The 24,727-nt window shown below is 34.1% G+C and overlaps 2 protein-coding genes across 4 annotated transcripts in view; one reads left to right on the forward strand and one right to left on the reverse strand.

Annotated features, from left to right (window-relative positions):
- The window catches only part of Eip74EF (Ecdysone-induced protein E74), a 491,406-nt gene extending 486,872 nt beyond the window's left edge, over positions 1-4,534 (forward strand). For all 3 annotated transcript variants that reach the window (XM_089643115.1, XM_089643113.1, XM_089643114.1), the window contains one exon: positions 2,958-4,534. In XM_089643115.1, the coding sequence (XP_089499241.1) occupies positions 2,958-3,496 (539 nt within the window). In that variant the 3' untranslated portion in view covers positions 3,497-4,534. The remainder of the gene's footprint in view (positions 1-2,957) is intronic.
- Positions 4,535-9,168: 4,634 nt separating this feature from the next.
- On the reverse strand, positions 9,169-19,576 carry Sec22 (vesicle-trafficking protein SEC22). Its single transcript, XM_089643605.1, has 6 exons — positions 19,354-19,576; positions 19,149-19,258; positions 18,942-19,062; positions 15,840-16,029; positions 15,429-15,577; positions 9,169-11,190 (listed from the first exon to the last, which is right to left on the reverse strand). Exons 1-5 carry the CDS (start codon positions 19,426-19,428, stop codon positions 15,429-15,431), a joined length of 645 nt encoding a protein of 214 aa, XP_089499731.1. The 5' UTR covers positions 19,429-19,576; the 3' UTR covers positions 9,169-11,190.
- Between the last annotated feature and the right edge of the window lie 5,151 nt (positions 19,577-24,727).

Here is a 24,727-nt window from a genome sequence, read left to right on the forward strand (position 1 = left end):
AGCAACGAAACCATTGATCTTTTACGATTGAATATCAAAATAACACCTCTTATTGGAAAACCCTTTATATGGTCAAAAAAATGTTAATCTTTATTAGACAAGTACCGAGATTATAAGTTTTTTTTTTGCATCGACTAGCCATGCTTGAAACAATAAGCCAATTTCCCAGCCCCCTTTCTTATAAAGTCTTGTAAAATTCACAATAATCATTATCGCCGCAACGAGCGGAGAAAAAAGATTTCGCGATAACTCCCGCGAAACGCAACAACAACGCGTATGCGTGTCCACAACATAGCTTACTATTAATCACAATTCACAACATAGTGCAGCGAAAAACCTGTAACACAAAAGATACAAGCGCGAAAGAATGAAAGTAGAAGAAAAAATATATAAAAACCAGCACACATACCAACTTGCAAATAATAATATGGCGCGCGCGGGAGAATCGAAAGCGAAAAGCGAACGAAGCGAATTCTAACCTAAGTAGGTAGTGTTTATGAGTGTGCGTGGTATGCAATACATAGTGGATTGATCAGCAGTGTGTGTGTGAGCTCAGTCGGTCTGAAGGTCAATCGGTAGGTTGTCATTTCCTGGTCATTGCACGTTGCATTTCCTACACAACAATACCACTACAATGGCAGCGCGGCCATGTTGTTTGTTGCATCCCGCTCGGCGCATGCGCGCAGCAACAGCGGTACCTTGGCTTTTTTACTTTCAACTTCAATCTTACATACCTATGTTTATTACACATTATATTCTTATATATCCACTCGAGCGATTTCTGACATATTATGGCAAGTTTGAAATAATATGCCAAATTTATAGAACCAAAAAACTAAGAGATTCATTGACTTTAGACCGCAACAAGCTGTTCGAATGATTTCATATTAAGGCGATGCACTACATCGTGTAATATTTTAAATTGAGCCGCTATCAATAACAACCCTTACGTAGATGGCGATAAGGTTTAAATTCCCGCTTAACACCATCCGCCTGTTTTGATTTATGCAAGAAAAAAACATGGCCCAAAAAGTGCCTTTTATTTTATTTTGTGGATGTTCAGGCGTAAATATTTAATTTTTTTCTATCATTTTATAAATAAATTAATTCTCCACATTATACAATAAAACCATAACCGAAAATGGGTTCGTAAGTAGGAGATTTTGAACTTTAAAGCAGTTTTCATAGGCCTTTACATTATTTTTTTCTGGGCTTATAAAAAGATTTATCTTAAAAATACTCGATTATTTCAAAGGCCAAGATGTATTCTACTCGCAGTATTTAATTAAAGCATCTGAAACATTTCTAGGCGACCAAATTTTCAAACCAAAAACACATGATTTTGAATTACTACGTATGGCATCGCGTTATTATTTTTAAGTATGATATTATTTAAATAATATGATAAATGTGTGAAATCAAGTGAATCAGATACTCGAGTCCGGCCATGTCAAGAGTCAGAATAATAGAATAGTACGTATGAGACGATGTATGAATGTGAATGAGACAAGGAGAGTGTGCCGAGACCGAGTTGATTGGCGGTTCGCCATCTCTGCCTACCCCTGCGGAAACAGCGTGATTGTTAGTTAGTTATATCAGAAGTTTCGCCTGAGATTTCAGTGTAATTTTTTTATTCTTATGAAATAATTTTTACGGTTATATAAGGTTACATTGTCGTGATTTTAACCTAGAAATACCAATCACAAAAAGTTTTGCAATCAACATTCGAGAGTTTAGAGACAAATAAACAGTCTTTGACACTTTTTTGTAGCTTGTTAAAAAGAGGAAACTGTGTTTGTGTGAAGCATCAATTTGCTGTAGAATTTTAAAAAGATGTTTACTTTATACTGCAGAGCAGGCATTTCTATAATAAACTATAAATAGCAAGATGTTACTGTAAGAAAAAATTAAGTCTTTATCTGAACGCATGTCTGTGTAATGAAATTAAAATTTTATTCTACAATGTATTGAAAATGACATCGTTGTCGGGAATCTCCTAGAAAAACACAATCATTATTGATTGATTATTTTCGGTTCAATTTTCGTGTGTAATAATATTACAATCGCATAAATACTTTTCTAATATAACAAGTTTTTTGCTAACTCTTTAATTGTTTAAGTTCCAAAAAAAAAGTAATTTTTGAAGATAATATCTATACATTTATTATGCCGAAACGTTAATTACAATATGAAATTTCCTCTATAGAAAAAATCGCAAAGTAAGTTCCGGAGATTATAAACACGTTTTGTTCTGTTATTTGACATGTTATAGGCATGAAAAAACTCATAATGTATCTTTAAATGCAACTAAAGAATTTATCGAGAAATTTTGTGCTCTATTTCAAACAAGTCGTGTTTTATTAAATATTTTCACCGTTTTCGCTTAATTATTATCGTTTTTTTAAATATTAGCGCGCTCCCTCTTACATTCGTATTTATATCTTTGAAACCATCTTTGAACACTTACTAGTCAGTTAATTTCGGCTTGGGTGACGCCTGATATCTGCAATCTGTTTAGCACCGATGTTCAAACCAATTTAATTTTTCATTTCTAGGGGGAATTTAACGTTCAATAATTATTTTGTAGTAGCTGCTCCATATGGTCTTTAAAATAATTTTCTGATGTACCAACTCTAGACAATATTGTCTTTTGTATCAAGCTTCCATACAAGAAGGCTATAATAACATATTATCTTATGGCGCCAAATTAATTATTTTATTAAAAACCCTATTTGCAAGATAAGATGAATTATTAGTTTGTATACAAACTCAATTCTTTCAGGAAAGGCAACAAAATACAATACTGTATTGGTGATTGAATCCAATATTGTATTTGTATGCCTTACTTATATAATATTAATAAATATATAATCATTCCGTTCCAATTTTTGTAATTATATGAAAGTATTCTTGTATCAAAGTAATTCGGGATTAATCAATGTCGTTTTTGTTTTCAGTTTCCAACGAGTCGTACGGCAGCTACCTAGGCTACGGGGGCCCCGCCGGCTACGGGGGACACCACTTCACGGCGCCCCCCGCCCCCGCGCCGCCCCCGCACTCCAACCCCTCCCACGACGACCTCTCCTACATGCTGGACCTCAACTACCACAATCGCGCACAGCACAAGATCAAGAAAATCAAGAAGCTAAAGAACCCAGATCAGCCCACCGGAGTCAAACGCAAATCAAGGGAGGGATCAACCACGTACCTTTGGGAATTCCTGTTAAAACTCTTACAGGACCGCGAGTACTGTCCACGATACATCAAGTGGACCAACAGAGAAAAAGGAGTCTTCAAGCTTGTCGACTCCAAGGCAGTTTCCCGTCTGTGGGGTCTTCACAAGAACAAACCGGACATGAACTACGAGACCATGGGACGAGCCCTTCGTTACTATTACCAGCGAGGAATCCTGGCCAAAGTTGACGGCCAAAGATTGGTTTACCAGTTTGTGGACGTGCCGAAAGACATTGTGGAGATAGATTGTTCGCTGACGTGATTTGACTGGCGGATAAGCTCGCGTGTGCGTGGCAACACTGGATCTCCTTTAGATTAAGACAAGTCGATTGAGCCGATCTACCGCCGGTTAATATTGCATAAGTGGTCTAACTTTCTGACTGGTGACTGGGAACTGAACTCCGAGGATAGTCCGTCAGTATGCATTATACTCTGGTACTTGCGTCAATGTTAAATTATATGTATACCAATGTTAAGAATCTACATTCATTTATTCTATTTGAATTTTTAATAATCAACCGTGGAATAACTCATCTTGTATTTTTAAATCTTGTCTTTAACATTATTCAAATTTTATAATGTTAAGAAAAAGGAATCTGAGTAATAATAGTATATAATTATTTATCAACAATTTGTGAATATTTCCGCTCTTTTGAGAACATTTTAAATAAACTTTATTCCTACATATTTACATAGAACGTAATTTCTAATTTTTGTTTGTTTTTTATCTTGTGAAATATTTTAACGTTTCACTTTTATCGAATGATATTAAACAATAATGACGTCTATATTATACAGAAGTGAAAGATAATTCCTAAACACTACATATTATTATATAATATTAATTAATAAAAAGATTGTTGGTTGATTTTTACAAAATAATAACAAATTGCGTTTTGCATCATCTTGCCTTAAATTAATAAATATTCAATATTCTCAAAAGTACAACTTTCAGAGCCTCAAGTAAAATTTTCTATAAATTAGTTGAAACGGTCAAAATTTATATTTATATTACTAAAAGGAGATTTAAATTTTAACCATTTGTAATAATAATGATAAAATCTGTATGTTACTCTTAAGGATATTCCATAATAAATGTTAACACCTCAATTAGCTCGATAAAATGTTTAATATTTGATAAATTTTCTTCTTTATACACCGCGTTTTATAACAACTGCATTTTGACATAAATCAGGCAGATAATCTTTAACTACGTTTTTGGCCATATTATGGCCAATTTGCAAACACCCGCGAGCACACTCTGTCCAAAATGTGGCCAATTTAAAGAGATGTATTAAAACATTTTTAGGAATTACTTCAAAAGTTCTTGCGTGTTTGTTACTTCGATATTGACAAAGCCAACAGTTTTACAAACCTAGTCGTTTCAGAGTTTATCAATATATAAATATTTTCAGCAGATTTAACAGTAATGTTGTAAAATGCAAACAATCTTTGTCAGATCTGTATCTCTTCTCAATGACTGGTTTCTCAAATAATACAATTGTAGTACAACTAATGCCTTTGTTTGTCCTTGATGGGATTTAACTACAAACTGTAATATAATTCACATTTAATATATTTACTTTGTCTGACTAAGTACCAAGTTAAAAGACATTTGTGTAACTTCATTGTCAAGCACTTAAGTGTGAATTTAATACATAAATAGGCTACGAGCACAATATATCGGTTTAATAATATAAATATTAAGTGTTAATTGTGGAGATGGGAGGTGGATGTGACGTTTAGTTTAGTGAATAACTCATTGTGTTGTGTTTTTGTAAATATATAGCCGTATAGACGTTTCCGGGAGATGCTGGGAGACCGGAAGGATGCATAAATAATATAATGTCCAACTTAGATTTAAGAAGACAAAAGCTCACTGGCAACCAACGAAATGAGAATTAAAATAATATGTATAAAATATAAGGATTGGTGCTCTGAAACTTGATTTAAACAGAAAAACAAATAATTGTTAATAATTATATATATGTACCTATTCCTTACAGATATTTTAAAAATATTTCAAATAAATTTATATTATCCCATTGTTTTCCTGTTATAAATAATAATAATATATTACACAATCAAATAGAAAGTTAACAGTTTTTTATGATAGATTTATATTATGTGTAAATTTTATAGTACAATCTATGTACTTCTTTTTTAATCACACAGATATAACGGCTAATTCAAATTCACCCACCCAAATTAACAATACTTAGATATATATTATATCTGTGCATTTTAACATTTTAAACTAATTATTTATTGATGTTAGATCGATAAATGTTTTTTAATTGATGTCAAAATTGCGAATTAATTGATAAATTATTGTGAAAAAGCATTGTTTTGTTTTCGTTAGTGGGGGGAATCTGCGGCAACTTTGTTTTGAAACCTTGACGCGTTACCTGATTCATATTACTGGAGGTCCAATGTTATTATGTTATTGTAAGGTTACTGCTTAGGACACTAAGCCACAAGCCAGGGATTCTTTAAATCTTCTTTTTCATTTCCTATAACCTGTCTAAATCTCTATCTCGACTTAAACGTTTCTGTAGATCTGATTACATTTTAGTAATTTATATCGAACTTGTTTTGCAATCTCAACGTTTGAGATGAAAATATTGAAAACAAATAACTACTAAATGAAGATTTTTAAAAGTTATGAATATATTGCCTGTTTATAAATATAGCTAAATATTTTACAATACATCATTGTGTTAAATCCATTGGAAATGATTTTTCTTATTTTTTGTAGATAGTTAACTTATTTATTTTAATATTATTCTGTTCAGAGCGGATTCCAGTTGTTGAATCCGCTTTTTCTTTTTTAATTTGTGTAGCTCAAATTTTTAAACTTTAATGATGAGTGTAAAATGTGTTGTCGGGAAATGTAATCCAATGTTATTTTCTTGTAAATTGATGCTTAAGGGAATTTGAACACAACTCCTCTTGTTAACAGGATCTTCTCTTCATCGTGGTTTAATAGTCAGAGTCCTGTGTGAGCAGCTATATACCTGTATTGAATATAACGCAATATCTCTTTAATAATCCTGACTAGTTCCTAGGAAGCTCTCTGCGTGATGTAATGTGGATAGTTCCAGGGAGATAACTAAATATGTATGTTTGTTTGTTGCAAATGCCGTCAGTCTCTTCTCGTACTTAAAGCACAATCTATGTTAGTAATAATTGGAGAATAAACTACGTTGGGCTCATGAACTTTGTCTAGATATTAAATGTACAAAAAAACTAGGAGATATTTTACAAAAAAAATGTAACGTTTCTGTGATTTTTTCCTTTTGAAATTGATAATTTTGTTTGGATTGCGGCTAGCCGTGGAGAAATTAAAAAGGCTGATTGAATTGTTGGTGCCTGCGCTCGTTTTTCCACTCCGTTTATTTACTTTATACATTCTAGGAAATTTGTAAATAACAATACATTTACCTGCGTAATAAAATACATGATTTCTAACGCTCAACTTTTGGAAGTGTGTTGTTTATGTAACTTAAAAATAGATGTGACTGTGTTTGAGAGTTGAGGGAGCTATTCTAGAGTAGAGTAAGTAAGTAAGTAAGTAAGTTAGATGTATTGAATATCAACAAATAAGAAGTGCGTCCATTGATTTGTGATAAGAAGGAGATGAAATAGTTTTGCTAATACGAGGAAGTAGTAGAGAGAAATAGCTTTCCTATAAAACGTGGTAATTATTAAAGAGTTGAGTATTTTTTCACAAAACGGAATATTTGTAATTTTGTATTTGCTCCTTCAATAGTTTGTTTGTTTGGTTGGTTGGTTGTTAGCAACGTCACCAGGTACAAGAGAGGTACAACTACCGACTAGGTATTATGTTCATAGTAATATATTAGTGTCTGTACATAACATAAGCATATTTTACTATTCTGTTCTGTTCTGTTCATAGATATTTTCTAATGTTAATTCTGTACTATTTTTTGTATCTAAGTTATTCTTAAGTTAAAGATTATTATAATGATTTCATTTACTGTTTCATAATGGATTAGATGTCATTTGTGTAAAAATAGTAATAATTGTAAAAAAGAAAAGTGTACCGGCGTATATGATTGTAAAATGTTATTAAAAATGTCTATTCTACAAAATAATAGCTTTTTCATTGATTCCACTTTTACCCTAAAACACACAATCAAATAACTGGGGTGACACACTCCCATCATAGTCATAGTCCCACTGGTTCCAGACAACCTCTCACAAGGGACTCTTACGTGATTACTAATCATTCATCTTTTATAAAGAAAGCTGAGTTTTTAAATATACGCCTAGAAATTTAATTTATGCAACCCTTACAACTCTGAAGCTATGTACATTGCGGAATCATAACTTAATCAGGCGTCAAACATGCGCCTTCCCAACGGAATTTTCACAATCTGCATTACATTGAAGCTGTGTAGTTTGCGGAATCTGTCTTTCACAGGCGCCCGTATGTAAAATAATAATAATATTTGGATGATTTATACAGCGCCGTTTTTGTGAAAAATCACGTCAAGGGCGCTGTACAAATACTTTTACAATCATCTACTAACTATATATTGAGATAATATACAGTACAATACTTACCTGGTAAGTCACTTGAGATTAACACTTAATTAACATTAACTAATCGTTTATTAGCGAAATTTAGATACAGGATTTAGGACATAATTGTATTATTCTCTCAGGAATGATATATTTATTTTAATGGAATGACAGCTTAAAGTTTTTAGTTTAGACCTGAATTGTGTTGGACTTGTTATGGATCTTAATTTCTTTGGCCCAGATGCTCCGAAAGCGCGATCACCAAACTTAGTATTTGGCTTGCGCTTAGGTTCCATCAGTCTGCCTACAGCTGATGATGTTGCTGCTCTGCTGATGTAGAGAGATATAAACCGTTTATCTATGATTAACTTTCAACTCTCAAGTGCTCAGTTCGAAAATGAAGGAAAAACCAGCACCTAAAACTTTGAGTTTTAAATACACGCCTAAACCTTTCATTTGCAGCATCTAATTCACCAATTACCCGAGCTCTTCATACTCTAAATAATATTTGTCATATTTTTCTCTAACATTGACATTTTTTCAAATTCACTGCACAAATTCAAATGTGGCATCATGTCAATAATTTAAACTGTTCAATGCGCATACATACAGACACACACACACACAAACACTCACTTATACAATACACACACACCTATATACTACACACGTCACCTGGTAATTAAGGAATAAACACACCACTTAGCAGACATTACAAGGAAACATATCATAGGTACCCAACATGAAGAATTTTATTCCTGTATATTGTTTCATATCTGTAAATCATGTACTGTTTGTTTCTATAATATAAAAAAATTTATGCAACCCTCACAACTCTGTACATTGCTGAATCATAATTTAAACATGCGCCTTCCCAACGGAATTTCCGCAATCTGCATTACTTTGAAGCTATGTAGTTTGCGGAATCTATCTTTCTCAGGCGCCTTTACGTAGATGCAAACCTTTTATTTATTGTCGACTTTCAAGTGCACAATATTGTATCGGTGATTCAATCCAATATTGTATTTGTATGCCTCTCTTGAAAGAATTGAGTTTTTATGCGGATAAAACTATTAATTCATTTTAATATTTCGTATATACGGGCGCAAACAAATAATTCTTCTTAATATTGTAAAGCAATACCTTGAAAAAAACGTATTTAACCTTAGTATCGTTGCTTAGAAAGAACATCACCTTGTTAAAGGATACTAACTCCTGCTATGCAGGGACGTCGGAGGTTCCATAATGTAGCTTATAGTTTATTAAAAAAAAAATAGAGTTTTTGTGAGGGTCCTGAAGGAGTAACCATCTGTTACTTACACAAGGGTGGATAACAACCTCCAGTATTGACAATGCAAAACTGAGGTGAAAAGTAAAGACATTGAATTAACAATCATAAATAATTTTATTATTAAGAATAATTATTGTATACTTACATAATTTACAAGACATTTAATAGTTTTCACAAGCGGCCATTCCCAGCAAAAAGAAAACATATCTTATGGTAGCCCGGTATAAATAAAAATAAAACATGAAAAATATCTAGGAATTGCATTTTAGTTTTTAGTTGTAAGGTATAGATAGGTCCATGAAAAACTTTGTTTATTCAATAACATTTTTTATTGAAATGTTTAGAACAATTTGATTTAATAAAAAAAGTACAAACCAACAGTAATAATAATAATAATAATTTATTAACAAAAATGTGCATTTAATAAATAATATAATATTCAGTACAGAAAGGAAATAATTGGCAAGTGCGGAGCATTTTTAGAACTGTAGAGTAAACCAAAGCACAAATAAAATGAGTTCTTATACCATTGTTGGGAATCCATAGAAGGAAATGGTTCTATGACAACAAGAGTGTAGCTTCAAATCTATAATTTACCCAGCCACGAGTGAGTGAAATCGTAACATGACTCCAAAATCAAATTGGTTTTAAATCCAAATGTATTTCCAAATCTAAATTAATATGATTCTAAATGCAAATTGATTTCCAATCAAGAATGTGTTTCCAAGTCTAAATATGATTCCAAATCAAAATTGATTTTAAATCCAAATTGATTTGAATTCCAAATATGTTTCCAAATCTAAATTGATTTCGAATCAAGAATGTGTTTCCAAATCCAAATATGATTCCAAATCAAAATTGATTTTAAATCCAAATTGATTTGAATTCCAAATCTAAATTGATTTCGAATCAAGAATGTGTTTCCAAATCCAAATATGATTCCAAATCAAAATTGATTTTAAATCCAAATTGATTTTAAATCCAAATTGATTTTAAATCCAAATTGATTTTAATTCCAAATATGTTTCCAAATCTAAATTAATATAATTTCAAATGCAAATTGATTTTGAATCAAGAATGTGTTTCCAAATCAAAATATGATTACAAATACCAATTGATTTTAAATTCAAATGTGTTTACAAATCTCAATATAATTACCAATGAAAATAGATTTCATATCCAAATAGATTTCAAAATACAAATATTTAATATGACCTTTGTCGAGTTTATATTCGCAACAACGAAATGTAATTAAAAATAAGCAATACATTTACTTTTGAAAGAATATGGCCACATTGGGACATTCAGATGACAGTCTTAAGGGAATAATTAAAAGAATTCATAATCTGCTCTTTTATAGATGGCGCTAATTTAATTATTTTACGAAAATACACTTTTCGCAAGTTATGCTTTAAAAAATATATACGCAATATGAATAAATAGTTTTCTCCATGTAAAAACTCAATTCTTTCAAGAAAGGCATACAAATACAATATAGTATTAATGATTCAATCCAATATTATATTTGTTTGCATCTCTCTTGAAAGAATTGAGTTTGTATACTGACAAAAAATATTTATTCATATTCATATTACGTATTTTACGGGCAAACAAATAATTCATATTTTTAAATGATTAAATTAACGCCATAAATTAATGCGTAGATTATAACATACGTTACGTTTACCCTTAATAGCCGTCCACACTAGCAACTGAAATCTCAGATTCAATCGCAAATCTATAAAAATGTTTTCAATAGCTGAATAGTTTTTCGAGGTAGCCAGGAAAAATTGAATGTTAGAATGTAGTGCATTTTAGATTTGTTTGCAATATATGATTGAATCTTAGATTTCTTACCACTGCCTACACGAATTAAAACAACTAACGGGAACACAATTAAAGTGGGAATGTTTTACAAAAGATATTTTAAATAAATTCGCATCCATTACAGATTTGGCACTGAATGTTTGTAAAATACATGATTGTTATTTAACAGAGGTGCAATTGTGGAATACACATCCAGTAGTGAGACAGACGTGCAGATGTTGCGTACGGTCCTTGCGTGTTACACACCCAGCAGTGAGACGGCTGTCGGTATTAAGACAGTGAAAGGAAACCTAACAAAAATAATAAATATTAGTTTTGTAATACGTTGATACAATGGTTGGCATGAATTTATACCGTTGTCAAATGCAGACAGCTCGCAATAATAATTTCTAGGTAAACAAATTCAATTGTGGTCAATTTGTAGCGGCGCGTTACTAGAATGTTCAGCCATGCAAAACGCATTGTATTAGAACCTACTAGCGAAGCATCGTAGATATGCTCTACATACTCGCTGGATTATTCTCGATGCACACGCGCTTATACAAACAACAGCATGAAGGTACTTAGTCAGTCAGTCAATAATCAGCAGTTACAAGCGAGTGGCCTGATACTACGCCTGGCTTTGCTCGGACCTTAAAGAAGAGGCTATGGATAATCATCAACTCAAATCAAAGCAGGATTACATCAGCGCCCTGGCCTTGGATATCATCCATGGCCTGCGCTCCCCACGCGCCTAGACCCTGTGACATCTTCACCGGTCTGCACCTTGGCTGCATCTCCCGACCAGATCAATTATACCTTCGGCTATCCTACTTCACACTGGAGTGCCTGGAAGACTCAACGTCTTCGCCAGTGCTGAACACATCCACAAGTCCGGTCTCCACCAATGCGGTGTCGAGCCACAGACTTTATCGCCTCGACCCCTCCACCGCCCACACTTGGTGTTGCTTTTCGACATGGAGGATTCGCCGCTGATAACATCCACCGACAGTGTAGATCTTCGGCCCGGAGAATTCACGTCGATCTACGTCCACCAACTACGTGTGCATCGGTTCGGAGTGATCTCACAACTGAGCTACTGACTCTAATAAACGCTGTGACATCACAACCTACCTGTTTTCATTGTCTCCTTACCAAATTCCCAACATTTTAATATCTAGGAGCGTGAGCCCTGCATTTGCAGTGTTGAAGAATTGTACCCTCGCACGTCACGAATCACTGCAAATGCAGTGTCAATCTTATGCATTAATTTTGACTTTGGACATTACTTCTACTGGGTTTGTTAAACACAAAAATGTCACTTTATCAAGCATGGTATTGTCTACATATGAATATTCTTGCCGTCTCTTCTGGGTTAATGTCATTATGAAGCACTTGACAGGTTTGAAATCAATTGAATAATATCATCATCAAAACATACCACTTTCGTGCATTTTAAAATACTTACATAACATATATAAAATACAAGAATAAGCATTAAAACAAACAAACCCTGTTATATTAGAGAATGGACAGAATTATCAAAAGACTGACTGATGTTGTACATTACCATCAGAGAGGAAACCAAATATTTTAAAGTTATTAATATAAAAGCAGGTAATGTAAATAATTGCACGGTGCCACCCGATCAATAACGTGTACATTTAAAAAGTGATTTATTATATTAAAAAATTATTCTGATACATCACCACCACCTAAAAATACAGTAGGTGGTACTAGCGAAATCGTATGCACCATCTGTTAAAACCGTCCACCTATGTACACAAGTGGAATCCGTTATAACTGTTCCGCTATGCACTCAAGTGTATCTGTAACAACTGACTTGCTACGAGTAGTACAAACTATTACAGCTATCTCACACGAGTATAAACTGTTTTCGCTATGAGCACACAAGAAGGAAATGTATTGTCTGTAACAACTGTCCCTCTATGTACATAAGCAGAATCTGTTATAACTGCTCCCCCATGCACGGTAAAAACTGTCTCGCTACGAGTAGTATAATCTGTTACAACTGTCTCGCTATGAGTACACAAGAATGAAATGTTACAACTGACCCACTATGCAAACAAGGTTATCTGTAACAGTTGTAACACGCAAATGTATGCTCTGTTACAATTGTCCCTATGTGTACATAAGCAGAATCTGTTATAACTGTTCCGCTATGCACAGTAAAAACTGTCTCGCTAAGAGTAGTAGAAATTGTTACAACTGTCTCGGCTATGAGCACACGAGTATAAACTGTTACAACTATCCCACTATGAGTGCACAAGTAGGAACTGTTATAACTGTCCCGCTTTGCACTGTAGATTATCTGTTACAACTGTACTGCTATGAGCGCACCAGTATAAACTGTTACAACTATCCCACTATGAGTGCACAAGTAGGAACTGTTACAACTGTCCCGCTTTGCACTGATGGTTATCTGTTACAACTGTCTTGCTATGTGTTTCATGTTTACCTGTGACAAACTATTCTATGCATTTATAATTCTGATCAAAGACAATAGAGTTCAAATTAACTAGCAACTGATAGAAGAAAGGTGATATCCTGTATACAATAGAAGTAAAAAAACACTCTGGTTGTTTTTCTAGCCAAAAACAGCCTCAGACAAGACACCGGGAGTTGTTCTAATTCCTACATATATGTGTATGTTAAATATAATCTTAAATGAGAAAGTCATTAATTTTATTTCTCCAACTAGACATTACCTAGTTCACTTTTAAAACTGCCTAAGTTATAATCATCACATTATTGTTTATTATATGTTATTTTATTAATTATTTTGTGTTTGGTTTCATTTAATATTTTTATTTTTGGCTAACTTTATAAAATGGATGTACATATAGCATAGATATAAAAATTGACAGACTTGCCCTAACATAAAAACTGTTGGATGAGAATGTCTGGGAATGAATCTGGTTATCATTTCGACAAGCTGAAGGCAAACCGCGTGACCATATTTTTGGCGCCAGGAGTACTTTGAATAAACTACGACATAAGTCGTAAGTTGACCACCAAAGAGCGCATATTGAAATAACTAGAACCTGCGCAGAAAATTAAAATTTGCTAAAGTATGACAACGGTCGATTTCGGTTTTGGAAAAGGGAGGATCTTTCTCGGGAACTTCTAATTTCTTTCCCTTAGAAGAGCCATTGTTAAGGTCACCTTTTGAGGTGCGTTTGGAACTGGATTCAGAAGGTTTTTGATCTACGGACTTCTTTGTTTTCTGGGTCTTGGAAGAACTCTTGTCTAAGGAAACAGAGAACGGCAGGGAAGTGCGTTTGTTGTTGGAAACTGAAGTTTCGTTTTCTGATAATTTTGAAGATTTATTAGTCTTAGAAGAACTATTCTCGGTTATAGGTGCATTTTTCACTTTAGAATCTAAAGATATTTGCTCAACAACATTATTTTTCTGTTTCTTTGCATTAGAAGGACTAGCGTCTTTCACAGACTTTGAAGTACTTTTTTTGACAGAACAGAAGGTTCTTTCTCTGGACCGTTCCTTGGTTTCTTTGATTTAGACAGTATTGTATCTTGATTGTCTTTTTTATTAAACTCTACTTGTACAGCATTTTTCAGTTTCTTCAGTTTAGATTCCTTGTCTTTAGTACTATGAGAAGTCAAAGAATCGTTTTTAACCAAATTCTTTGGAGTTGCGACGTTAAAAATGAATGAGGTGAATAAATAATAAGACATTTGTAAAAGTGTAACAAAATACAAAATTTTTAAAACAAGCCTGAACTTTTGTTTACCCGATTTGGGATTTGTAGTTAAGTTTTTTACGCAGCCAGCAATTTGCGCGCCATTGCTAAAAGGACTAGTAATTTGTAATAAGATTTTATTTTCGAATGAATAGTGATTATTACAATGCGAGTTTTATTAACAAATCACGGAAAGGGCGAAGGTAACGGCGCCTCTCGCGCAACTTGGTTTGTTTCCCTTTTCTTAATTGGCTTGTCTATCAATTTGAACGTGAATGATGTATAATATATGTGGCTCGCTTTTAAAAGGGACAATGTCAGAATTTCAAATTTCGTGAGGCCTATGTAGAATTTTCTCTTTTTAGCAAGTTTCAAAGCTATTTTCTAGTGTAACATTGGCCCCCGAATTCGAAAAATCTATCAAAGCAGCCACGAAATCGGGCGCAATTGGAACCCTCCACTCCGAGCGCCGAATCGCCAAGGCGCTGATAATACCTGACCCAGAATACATTGTTCTTTAGATAATTTTTCATAAAACAGCGCTACACAAACATACAAATATTATTGATTACAGTGATCACCTACCTACTACCTAGGGCCTAGGCACCGTTTGGCTTGGGGCGGCCCTGTACGCAATAACAGTTATGCGTTTGGTATATATGCGGGGCGCCACACACATTGTGCACGCGGTTTCATGCTTTTAATGGTTTTCCCTTATATGTATAATACTTCTAGAGATTTTCTATTCACTGGGTTATGTTTATTGGGGATTACGCACAATGTTTGTATGAGAGGGGTGGGTTGAAGGGAGGTGGGAGATGACGTACTTATAAGACCCAGAAGTAGACGACGATGACCAGAACGAGGATAGCGCCTACGGAGGCCTTGACGTACATGGACTTGGTGTTCAGATAGGTGGCGTCTTTCTTGTATTTCTGAGAGAGCATTGAAAGGTTTTGTGTCTTCGTGTCCAGTTCTGAAACAGAAAAAGATTATATTAACATTCCTGGAAAATACAACAATATTATCTGCACCTACATGATATCTCTTTTAGCAGTGTAAAAATAAAAAAGTTAAGTTAGAAACGAAACGTTAAATCCGTTGTACATAATTAGAATTAGTTTGTAGACATTATCGAATGCCCGAGGCTATATCCCTAATTATTACAAGCCATATTAAGAGCAGTGGTGCACAATCTTATTGTTAAATTTAAGGTAAATATTCACAAGTTTGTTTACCAGAAAGAACGGCACCCCTCTGCAAGACATCGTCGATGTTCTGCACCATGATTCGCTGCACATCCTGCAGCTGCGGGGCCAGCGCAGTCATGTTGCGGCGCGCGCGGCCCCCGTCCGCAAAGGCCTTGCGCGCACGCTGGATGTAGGTGTCGAACTCTATGAAGGTGTACGGACGGGTCACGGTGTTAACCTGCAACCACAAGAGAGACAGTTACTAAAACATGGCGATGCAACTACTCAATAGCTCCGTTCTGACACAGTGAAGGGTGTGACGCATGAGTTCGAGCAAGTTTCAAGCAATAGTTGAACATTAGCAAAGGTGCAAAATGTCCAATATATTATTACAGTCAATTTATTATTATTCTTCTGACAGCAACATTTTTTATTGGTTGGGAACTTCATTGAACGCTAGAAGCGCGGATAGAGCAAATTAAATTACATCAACCTTCCATTAAGTGTACATTTAAACAATTCAATGTATATCTAGATAATATATTCTTTTATAAAAAAAAATGTTAAAGTTCGTTTGTTCAAAATCTTAAATTTCATTTTGACACAATGTTGCATTCGAATACGCATGTGTTTTTATATACCTATATTATATAGATATCACATATGACAGGTAAAAAAAGTTTTTTTAAAAAAAACAGCACCATTTGTTGGACAAACATTCTTTTTTGAGCACTATTGTCTCTCTATCTGCACAGATAGACTGAGCCACAGCAATGCGTGGCGGGGTACAGGCAGTAGTTAATAAATAATATAGATAGATTAAAATAGGTTATTTTCCATCTTCGGAAACTGAAATACTTCACAATACTATCTAACTACTTGGCATCACTGACATTCTTCTTCTACAAGGAATTTCTTCACTTCCACTAGATTCTTCTCTTTCACTATGGAATTCAGGCAAATAATTACAAGAACAGGCAGATAAATTATCTGCGACGATTTTGTCATCATTTTCGTAATTTTCAGAATCCATTTTGAAAGGTTTGAAAAAGCAAATACAGTAGAACCTCGTTAATTCGAAATCCACGGGACATCAAAAATCAAATTTCGAATTAACGAATTCCCACGTAATTCGAAATTTTATGAAAAAAAAAAACGCCGAAAATCGATTTTCTCGGCCGCCACTTCAAATCCGGGTGGTATTTTAGCTGTAAATTCGTAATAATACCAATTATTTCTTTATTTTCGCGGCCGATTACCGTAGCGGCGGGCCCTTTAAATTCAGATATTCGCAATAAATTCGTAAAAATGCTATATATTTACGCGTAAATCGTGATTTCGCTGCCGATTTCGGTCGCGGCCTACCCTTTAAATTGAGATATTCGTAAAAATACGATATATTTCCGCGTTAAACGAGAATTCGTGGCCGTATTCCGTCGCGGCCGGCTCTTTAAATGCAGATATTCGAAATAAATACGATATATTTCCGTGTAAATCGAGAATGCGCGGCCGATTTCCGTCGCGGCCGACCCTTTAAATTAAGATATTTGATGTAAATTCGTAAAAATATGAAATATTTCCGCGTAAATCGAATTTTATCGGCAGTTTTTCGTGGCGGCCGGCCTTTTAAGTTCAGATATTTGAAATAAATTCGTAAAAATATGTCATATTTCGGCGTGAATCGAAATTTTTTGGCCGATTTCCGTCGCGCCGTATTTTTTAACTCGGATATTCGAAGTAAAGTTAGTAAAAATACGATATATTTCTGCGTAAATTGAAATTTCGCGGCCGATTACCGTAGCGGCGGGCCCTTTAAATTCAGATATTCGCAATAAATTCGTAAAAATACGATATATTTACGCGTAAATCGAGATTTCGCCGCCGATTTCCGTCGCAGCGGGCCATTTAAATTCAAATATTCGAAATAAATTCGTAAATATACGATACATTTACGCGTAAATCGAAATTTCGCGGCCGAGTTTCGTCGCGGCCGACCCTTTAAATACAGATATTTGGTGTAAATTCGTAAAACTACGATATATATCCGCGTAAAACGTATTTTCTCGGCCCTTCAAACTCGGATATTCGAAATAAATTTGAAAAAATACAACATTCCAGTGTAAATCGATTCAGATTTACAAAATAATAATACTAATTAGGACGTTGTATAACCACGTAAAAATACATTTTTCGGCGTTTTACCGCCACAGCTGACTTTTAGATTCAGATTTACGAAATATTATGATTTATTTTCGCAAAAATCAGATTTTTTCGAATTACAAGAACAAATTTTCGCGCGCAGACAAAAATAAATTTCGAATTACGAATTAACGAATTTCGAATTAAAAAAAAATTTGTATGAAAAATTTTTTCTGCGGAAATTTTTTTGGCGAAAATTTCGAATTACGCGTTTTTTCGAATTATCGGGGTTCGAATTAACGGGGTTCTACTGTATAAATATTATCTCCTCGGAACACAACCGTAGGACAATTTGCTTTTTTAAATCTGGCATACACTTGTAAATATTTATTATGGTCCGCCTAACTGTGTTTGCCGATACCTGCTTTGTTATATGGGCCTGACACTCTCCGCTCGCTCGCACCTAGGAGTTGAGTGGGTGCGGAACAAAGATTTGTTTCGGGTTTCATGGTCATAAAAACCCTCGTTCCAGGAATTGAATTATTAGAATCTCAGAATATGTTATCTAAATTACTTATTTCGTTGATCTTCAAACGCAATACCTATCAAGTGTCAGGTGTTCAATAATATAGATCATTTTAGTTGAAATATCGATGTACACAAAAGACTCCAAGATAAATACAAAAAAAAGACTTGCATTGCAATTTAATAATTATGTACATATAGTTGGGACCTTTACAAAGAGATTGGTATATGATATTCATATAAAAACATCAGATAATTTCTTCTTTTCTGCCATTGAAATGAAGCAAGCGCAGAAGGTAGAAATACCCTTCCCGACGTTAAGCATCAATCGACGAAACGGGTAGAAATACCCTTCCCGATTAAAGTGTGTTAAGTGTGTCCCCATTTTCTGTATGTTTACTGCAAAAACCAATCATAATGGTGGGACATGATAAAAACGCAATGTACCAACGAAAATTCCCAATTGCATTTAGGCCAGTAACTTACCCGTTTTCCATATTGATTGTGAAATTCTTGAGCTATATCCTCCAAATAACTGTACGCCAGGCGTTTGCTAAAGTTTCTTTCACAGAGTACCAGGTAACAGATATCCTTTTCAATAAGGTAGCTAAAAGAGAAAGAAAACTATGATTAAATAAGTTTCAACCAATATCATATTATGTTTGCAATAATGGGTAATTAACGAGCACTCACTGGAATAAATAAGCGCCAGTTTCTATAGAACACCGACTAGGAGATTGCGGCCCCAACTTTCTAAATAGCATCTTAGCTTGGTTTTGATATTCCAGCATATTTCTTCCGGACTGTAACATGAAACAAGTTATAAAGGTTAATTATTGGACATTCGTTCAGCGCAATGACACTTATTAATTGTGCAATTAATACAAATCTGCACAACCTGCTCGTCTTCCTGGATTGTTGCCGCCAACGGGAGCCCGTCGACTATCCGCGCTATCATCGTTAATAAAACCATTTTTATGCTTTTCGGGACTGTCAACAATTCACAAATATATAAGTCGGGCTACATAAACCTGGGAAACGAAAACAACAAACGACTGTTTCTAAATGTCCAACACGTCATGTCAAAATACACGTCACTTGAGTGGAGCGGCCGGTAAAACAGCTTTTCTTTTGTGACTACGTACTGGTCTGCAATCAATGCACGTTGTCACGGTAAAATAGCCTTAATAACGCTAATTTAGTATTAAATCTGAAAAATTTAGAGATTCTACATATATTTAAGTTTACGGCAGATTACTGCCTTGCGTCCGCACATTGTCATGGTGAAATAGCCTTTATAACAACGCAATTTTGTATGAAATCTCATAATTTTAGATTGTCAGCAATATTATCCGGGGAGAACCTTTTTGTGCAGTGTTGCCAACGGATCTTGGCCTAATGTCGCCGTTTTTCAAACATTAAATAGCAGAATTTCAGTTGCAGTAATTCTAATGAACTCGCATAAATTCTGCCCACATATTCCCCAAAAATATTCTCCGTGAGCTTGATTCCCTTTAACTTTTCTCCGAAGTAGCCTAATGAGCGACCAGTCGCCTTCTTTTAAATTTTTTCGTCGCCGATTCTCGTTCTGGGTAACCTAAATGGCGATAAATCGCCTACGTTGGCAACACTGCTCTGAACCATGTTGGGAAGTAGCTGGGTGCGCCTGTTCTCACATTGCTGGAGGATTGGGGGCGGAGCTACGAAATCCGAATTTCACTTCATATCTGCCCGGCAAATTTAAACCTGTGACAATGAGAACTTGGCTTTCTTGGTTGGTTGTTATTTCTCCATAAGACTGCATAACAATTACATCGAAGAAGGCACTTTGTCATAAAAATACAAGTAGTGCATTCAAGTTTAAATGATCTTAAGAGTTACTAGTGAAGTAGGCCTATCGTAAAGGAATATCAGGATAGGTCAGTCACGGATTAAACACAAATTTCTTCTACTTTGTGATTTTATTCGGAAAACCTAGAATATATAAGATTAAATAACAATTGTGAGGTCAGGCTTCTGGCAGAAAGCTTAAATAATACAAACATAACCTTCAAATATCAATACAAACTACCAGAGCTAGGTAAGTTGGAGGTTAGTAATAAAAAGTACAATAACCTATCCTATTAATGGTTTCGTAACCAGGAAGTAGAAGGTTAGGTTAGGTTAGGTTAAAAAAAAAAATGGAATACAAATTAGTTTATGTTGGCCAAAAGGGCAGGGCTAGACGCTGCACGCTCTGTGATTGTAGTAGGGTAGGGCTACATACCTTTTCTACCATAACTGGTTCTGGTTGAGAATGAAAACCCTGAAGCCTTCAAGTCAGTATTGAATGCAGCGTATTTCTCCTGTATCCAGAATAATACTTATTTTCGTCCGTAGGGTTGATTATGTCTTGTAAATGTTTACTAATAACGACCTCCATGTTTCGTTTCTTTCAACTCAAAATCTCCCTCATACTTGAGAGATTTTCGAACGTCAAACTACAGTCAAACTTCAAGACTTCAAACAAATTATTCAAAATCAAGTTGATTGTTGCCAGCCTTCGTGTACACTCGGCAAACTTCGTAGTTCCGAGCCGCTTTGAGCCTTCGTGTTCACTCGGCAAACTTCGTAGCTCCGCCCCCAATCCTCCAGCAATGTGAGAACAGGCGCACCCTACCCTTTCCGGCCGGTCCAGTGTGGCCACCCGCAGGATATTATCCATCTTCCAATTCTGCCAACCATACGAAAATTTTATTAGCTAGATTTTTTGGCATTTTCGGCCAGTACGAGAGTGGTTTATTTATGGCCAGTACCTGCTTCATTTTTCATAAAATAAACACTAAAAATTGATAAAACAAAGGCTTTGATATATTTTCTCAAATGGTTATTCTACTTTATTTTTATAATAGTGCCAAACTTATAATTTAATGTTTATTAGCTGTTTGGTTTTGAAACGACAATGCATAACTATGCAGGAACTATGTTATTTTTCCAGTACCGACTTATCTCTAATCGCCTTGCAAGAAAAGGATTTTAAATTTCGAACAATAAACTTCTGTTTGGAGTGCTTTTGTTTGGAAAATTCCAGAGCAAAATTCTCCGAAGCGAAGATGGAAGCAAATAAAGATGCTGAGCAATCGTTCCTGCAGCCGGAACCAAATTTAAAGGTAAATTGATTGAAATCCTCCAAATAGGTAAATCTAGGGCTTCATACAAAACTTTAATTTGGATTTGAAGCCAAAATACTTGACCAAACTAAATATAATTATTTTTTTAGTAATTACCAATTACTTTTTTACCAATCGCTGCCCTAGTTCTTGTATGTTCAATAAACCATTTTGCAAATTTTACAGGAGACGTTTTTTTTGTTTTTACAGGCAAATTCTAAATAATTCTCGGCTTTGGTCATTTCATTTTATACATATGCATTACAGGAAATGTTGAAACGTCTAATTTCGAAGTTTGAAGCTATAATATGCCCATATTATGACTTTAAAGGTGGATATTGAATATTGGTTGAAAATAATGTTTAATTCTTTTGGATATTGAACACATTGTTAGAATATTGAACAATTCGGCGTGCAAAACTTTGAGATATTTTATATTCAATAAGCCAAATAGTGGTAAATTGTACGTACAGGGTGATTTTCAGATTTCAAACAATTTAATTTTATCTTGTAAGTAGTAGTTGTCCTAAATTATTACTTTGAAATATGTACACAAACAGCGTTCTTCAGGTAATTGTCAACAAAGGCGACACTTTTTAAATCATTCAAATATTATGATTAAGGTTATATAAGTTTGAAAGCGTAACTATGTACAAAGATACGTCTTAATGATGTTTCGTATGAGTAAGCTGTGCATTATCAAACATACTAATTTCGGTTGTCGGTGCATGCGTGATGTGAAATATTCATATGTGTAACAACATAGGTAAAATTATTCAATTTTTTGTATTTCTTGGGCATTAACTGTGTAACAATTTCTAGACATTTTGTTTTGAAGAGTTTTATTTTAAATGTACATTTACATTTAAAATAAAACTCTTCAAAACAAAAAATTATTCAAGTTCAAATTTCATTTTAAAATTAAAACGAAAATGTGGGTACCAAAATTATTTTATAAATTATATACATACATATATTTGGAGGGCTTTCGCTTTGTTTTTTTTTAATTATGTTTGTTATTTTTCAAGTTTACTTATTTTCGAATAGTATTTTTTTTCCTTTTATATGACATTATATTACAACGTGAAGACATTTTTATTTTTTTATAAATAATAAATAACCCGTGATTTGGGTCATGGGTCCGCGCCAGAATAGTAATAACTTGTTAGTTGTGTACCTAGTTAGTTTTATTGTAGTTCTTTTATAAGATTGTATTTTTTAGTAAGCGCCCCACGGTTGAATTTGGCAGCCACCTCTGGTCAGGAGCTCCAATGTACCTAAAAAAACCCCTTGACTCTGTGCAGAAACGGGCGGTCCGCTTGATAGATTCTCCCGCCTTAACAAGTGGATTGCAATCTTTAGAGCACAGGCGTCGGGTGGGAATGCTATCCTTGTTCTATCGGTATTTCAATGGAAGATGCTCCGAGTAAATAGCGTCATTGATCCTCTCGGCACCAGCGCATAGTCGGGAAACCCGCCAAACGCGCGCCCAACATATGTACACAGTTGACATTTGTCACATGAGAACGGGTCGCTTCTACGACTCTTCATGTGTTCAACAGCTCGGCTGTGGAACTAATTGCCGGCTTCTGTGTTTCCTCCTTCCTACAACATGGGTCTCTTCAAGACCCACGTTCACTCCTTCCTCTCCTCAAAAAGACCCTCCACAGAGCATCTTCAAAGATGACATAGGCCCTGAGAGAAATTATTTTCCTCAGGGCCTCCTGTGTGGAGTTAATGTAAAAACAAAAAATATTTATATTTTTTTGGTTTTTTTATCTGACTCCTCACAGGAAGGAATAAAGGAATAAACATAAAAGTGTACAGATATTTTAATTATATTTTTTATTAAAAGAAACGTTAAAAGTAAAAAAGGAATAAACATAAAAGTGTACAGATATTTTAATTATATTTTAATTAAAAGAAACGTTAAAAGTAAAAAAGGTATAAAATTAAAAGTGAGCAGATATTTTAATTATATTTTTATTAAAAGAAACGTTTAAAGTAAAAAAAGGAACAAACATAAAAGTGAACAGATATTTTAATTACTTATATCATTATTCATTAAAAGAAACGTTGAAAGTAAAAAAGGAATAAACATAAAAGTAAACAGATATTTTAATTATATCATTATTCATTAAAAGAAACGTTGAAAGTAAAAAAAGGAACAATGATAAAAGTGAACAGATATTTTAATTATATCATTATTCATTAAAAGAAACGTTGAAAGTAAAAAAGGAATAAACATAAAAGTGAACAGATATTTTAATTAAATCATTATTCATCGCTTCCTACGAGGAATCGCTTGGAGGTTGGGTCTTGAAAGAGGAGAGTACTCATATGATGAAGTTGAACAAACTTTAAACATTTCTTCTTTGGAGAAACGTAGAAGGGACACTGATCTGATTTGCATATTTAAGATTATCAATGGTATTACAGACTCACCTGCTTTGTTGCAACTTATCCAATTCAACATCCCTTCCCGTAGACTCCGAAATAATGAATTGCTGTTCGTCAATCAACATTCTACCAATTATGGATACCATTCTCCTTTGTCCAGAATGTCGAGACTTGTCAACTCACTGTCAAGTCAAAGCATTGAATTTTGTGGTATATGCCTAAATGACTTTCGACAGTCAATACGCAATGTCTAATTTCTAATGCCCTTTGAACCATCTTCATGCTTTGACTTATTATTATCTCCCATTCTTACTTTTATATTATTATTGTCATTGTTATTGTCTTCGCTCCACATTTATATATGCTCTCCTTTCACTGTCATCTCTGTTTATAAAACTTATTCGTGTAATTAATATGTTGTTAATGGACTATTTGTCCGTAAATAAATAAATAAATAAATAAATTAAAAGAAACGTTGAAAGTAAAAAAGGAATAAACATAAAAGTGAACAAACACTAACTTTTTTTTATTAGAAGTAACATAATTTAAGTGTACCTGGAAAAGTTGACTTTTTAAAATTGTTTACTTTTATTCCGGGGTATTCTTTTTTTTCTTGGTTTTTTATTTTCTTTTGGCTCATTTTTTTTTTGTTTTGGCACTTTTATTTGTTTCTTTACGTACTTTTGTCTGGGTCTTTATAAAGATGGTCCCTGGAAGTTTCGT

Source organism: Hesperophylax consimilis, chromosome 19 (assembly GCF_061612785.1).
Source record: "Hesperophylax consimilis isolate HC1 chromosome 19, BYU_Hcon_1.0, whole genome shotgun sequence".
NCBI classification, from domain to species: Eukaryota; Metazoa; Arthropoda; class Insecta; order Trichoptera; family Limnephilidae; genus Hesperophylax; species Hesperophylax consimilis.

Excerpts from the sequence above, each read along its gene's own strand:
- Sec22 (XM_089643605.1), bottom strand. The coding sequence starts at position 19,428 with ATGGTTTTATTAACGATGATAGCGCGGATAGTCGACGGGCTCCCGTTG. Across the intron at positions 19,259-19,353 it reads CAATCCAGGAAGACGAGCAG|TCCGGAAGAAATATGCTGGA; the intron begins GTTGTGCAGATT and ends TTCATGTTACAG. Across the intron at positions 16,030-18,941 it reads ACAATCAATATGGAAAACGG|GTTAACACCGTGACCCGTCC; the intron begins GTAAGTTACTGG and ends TTGTGGTTGCAG.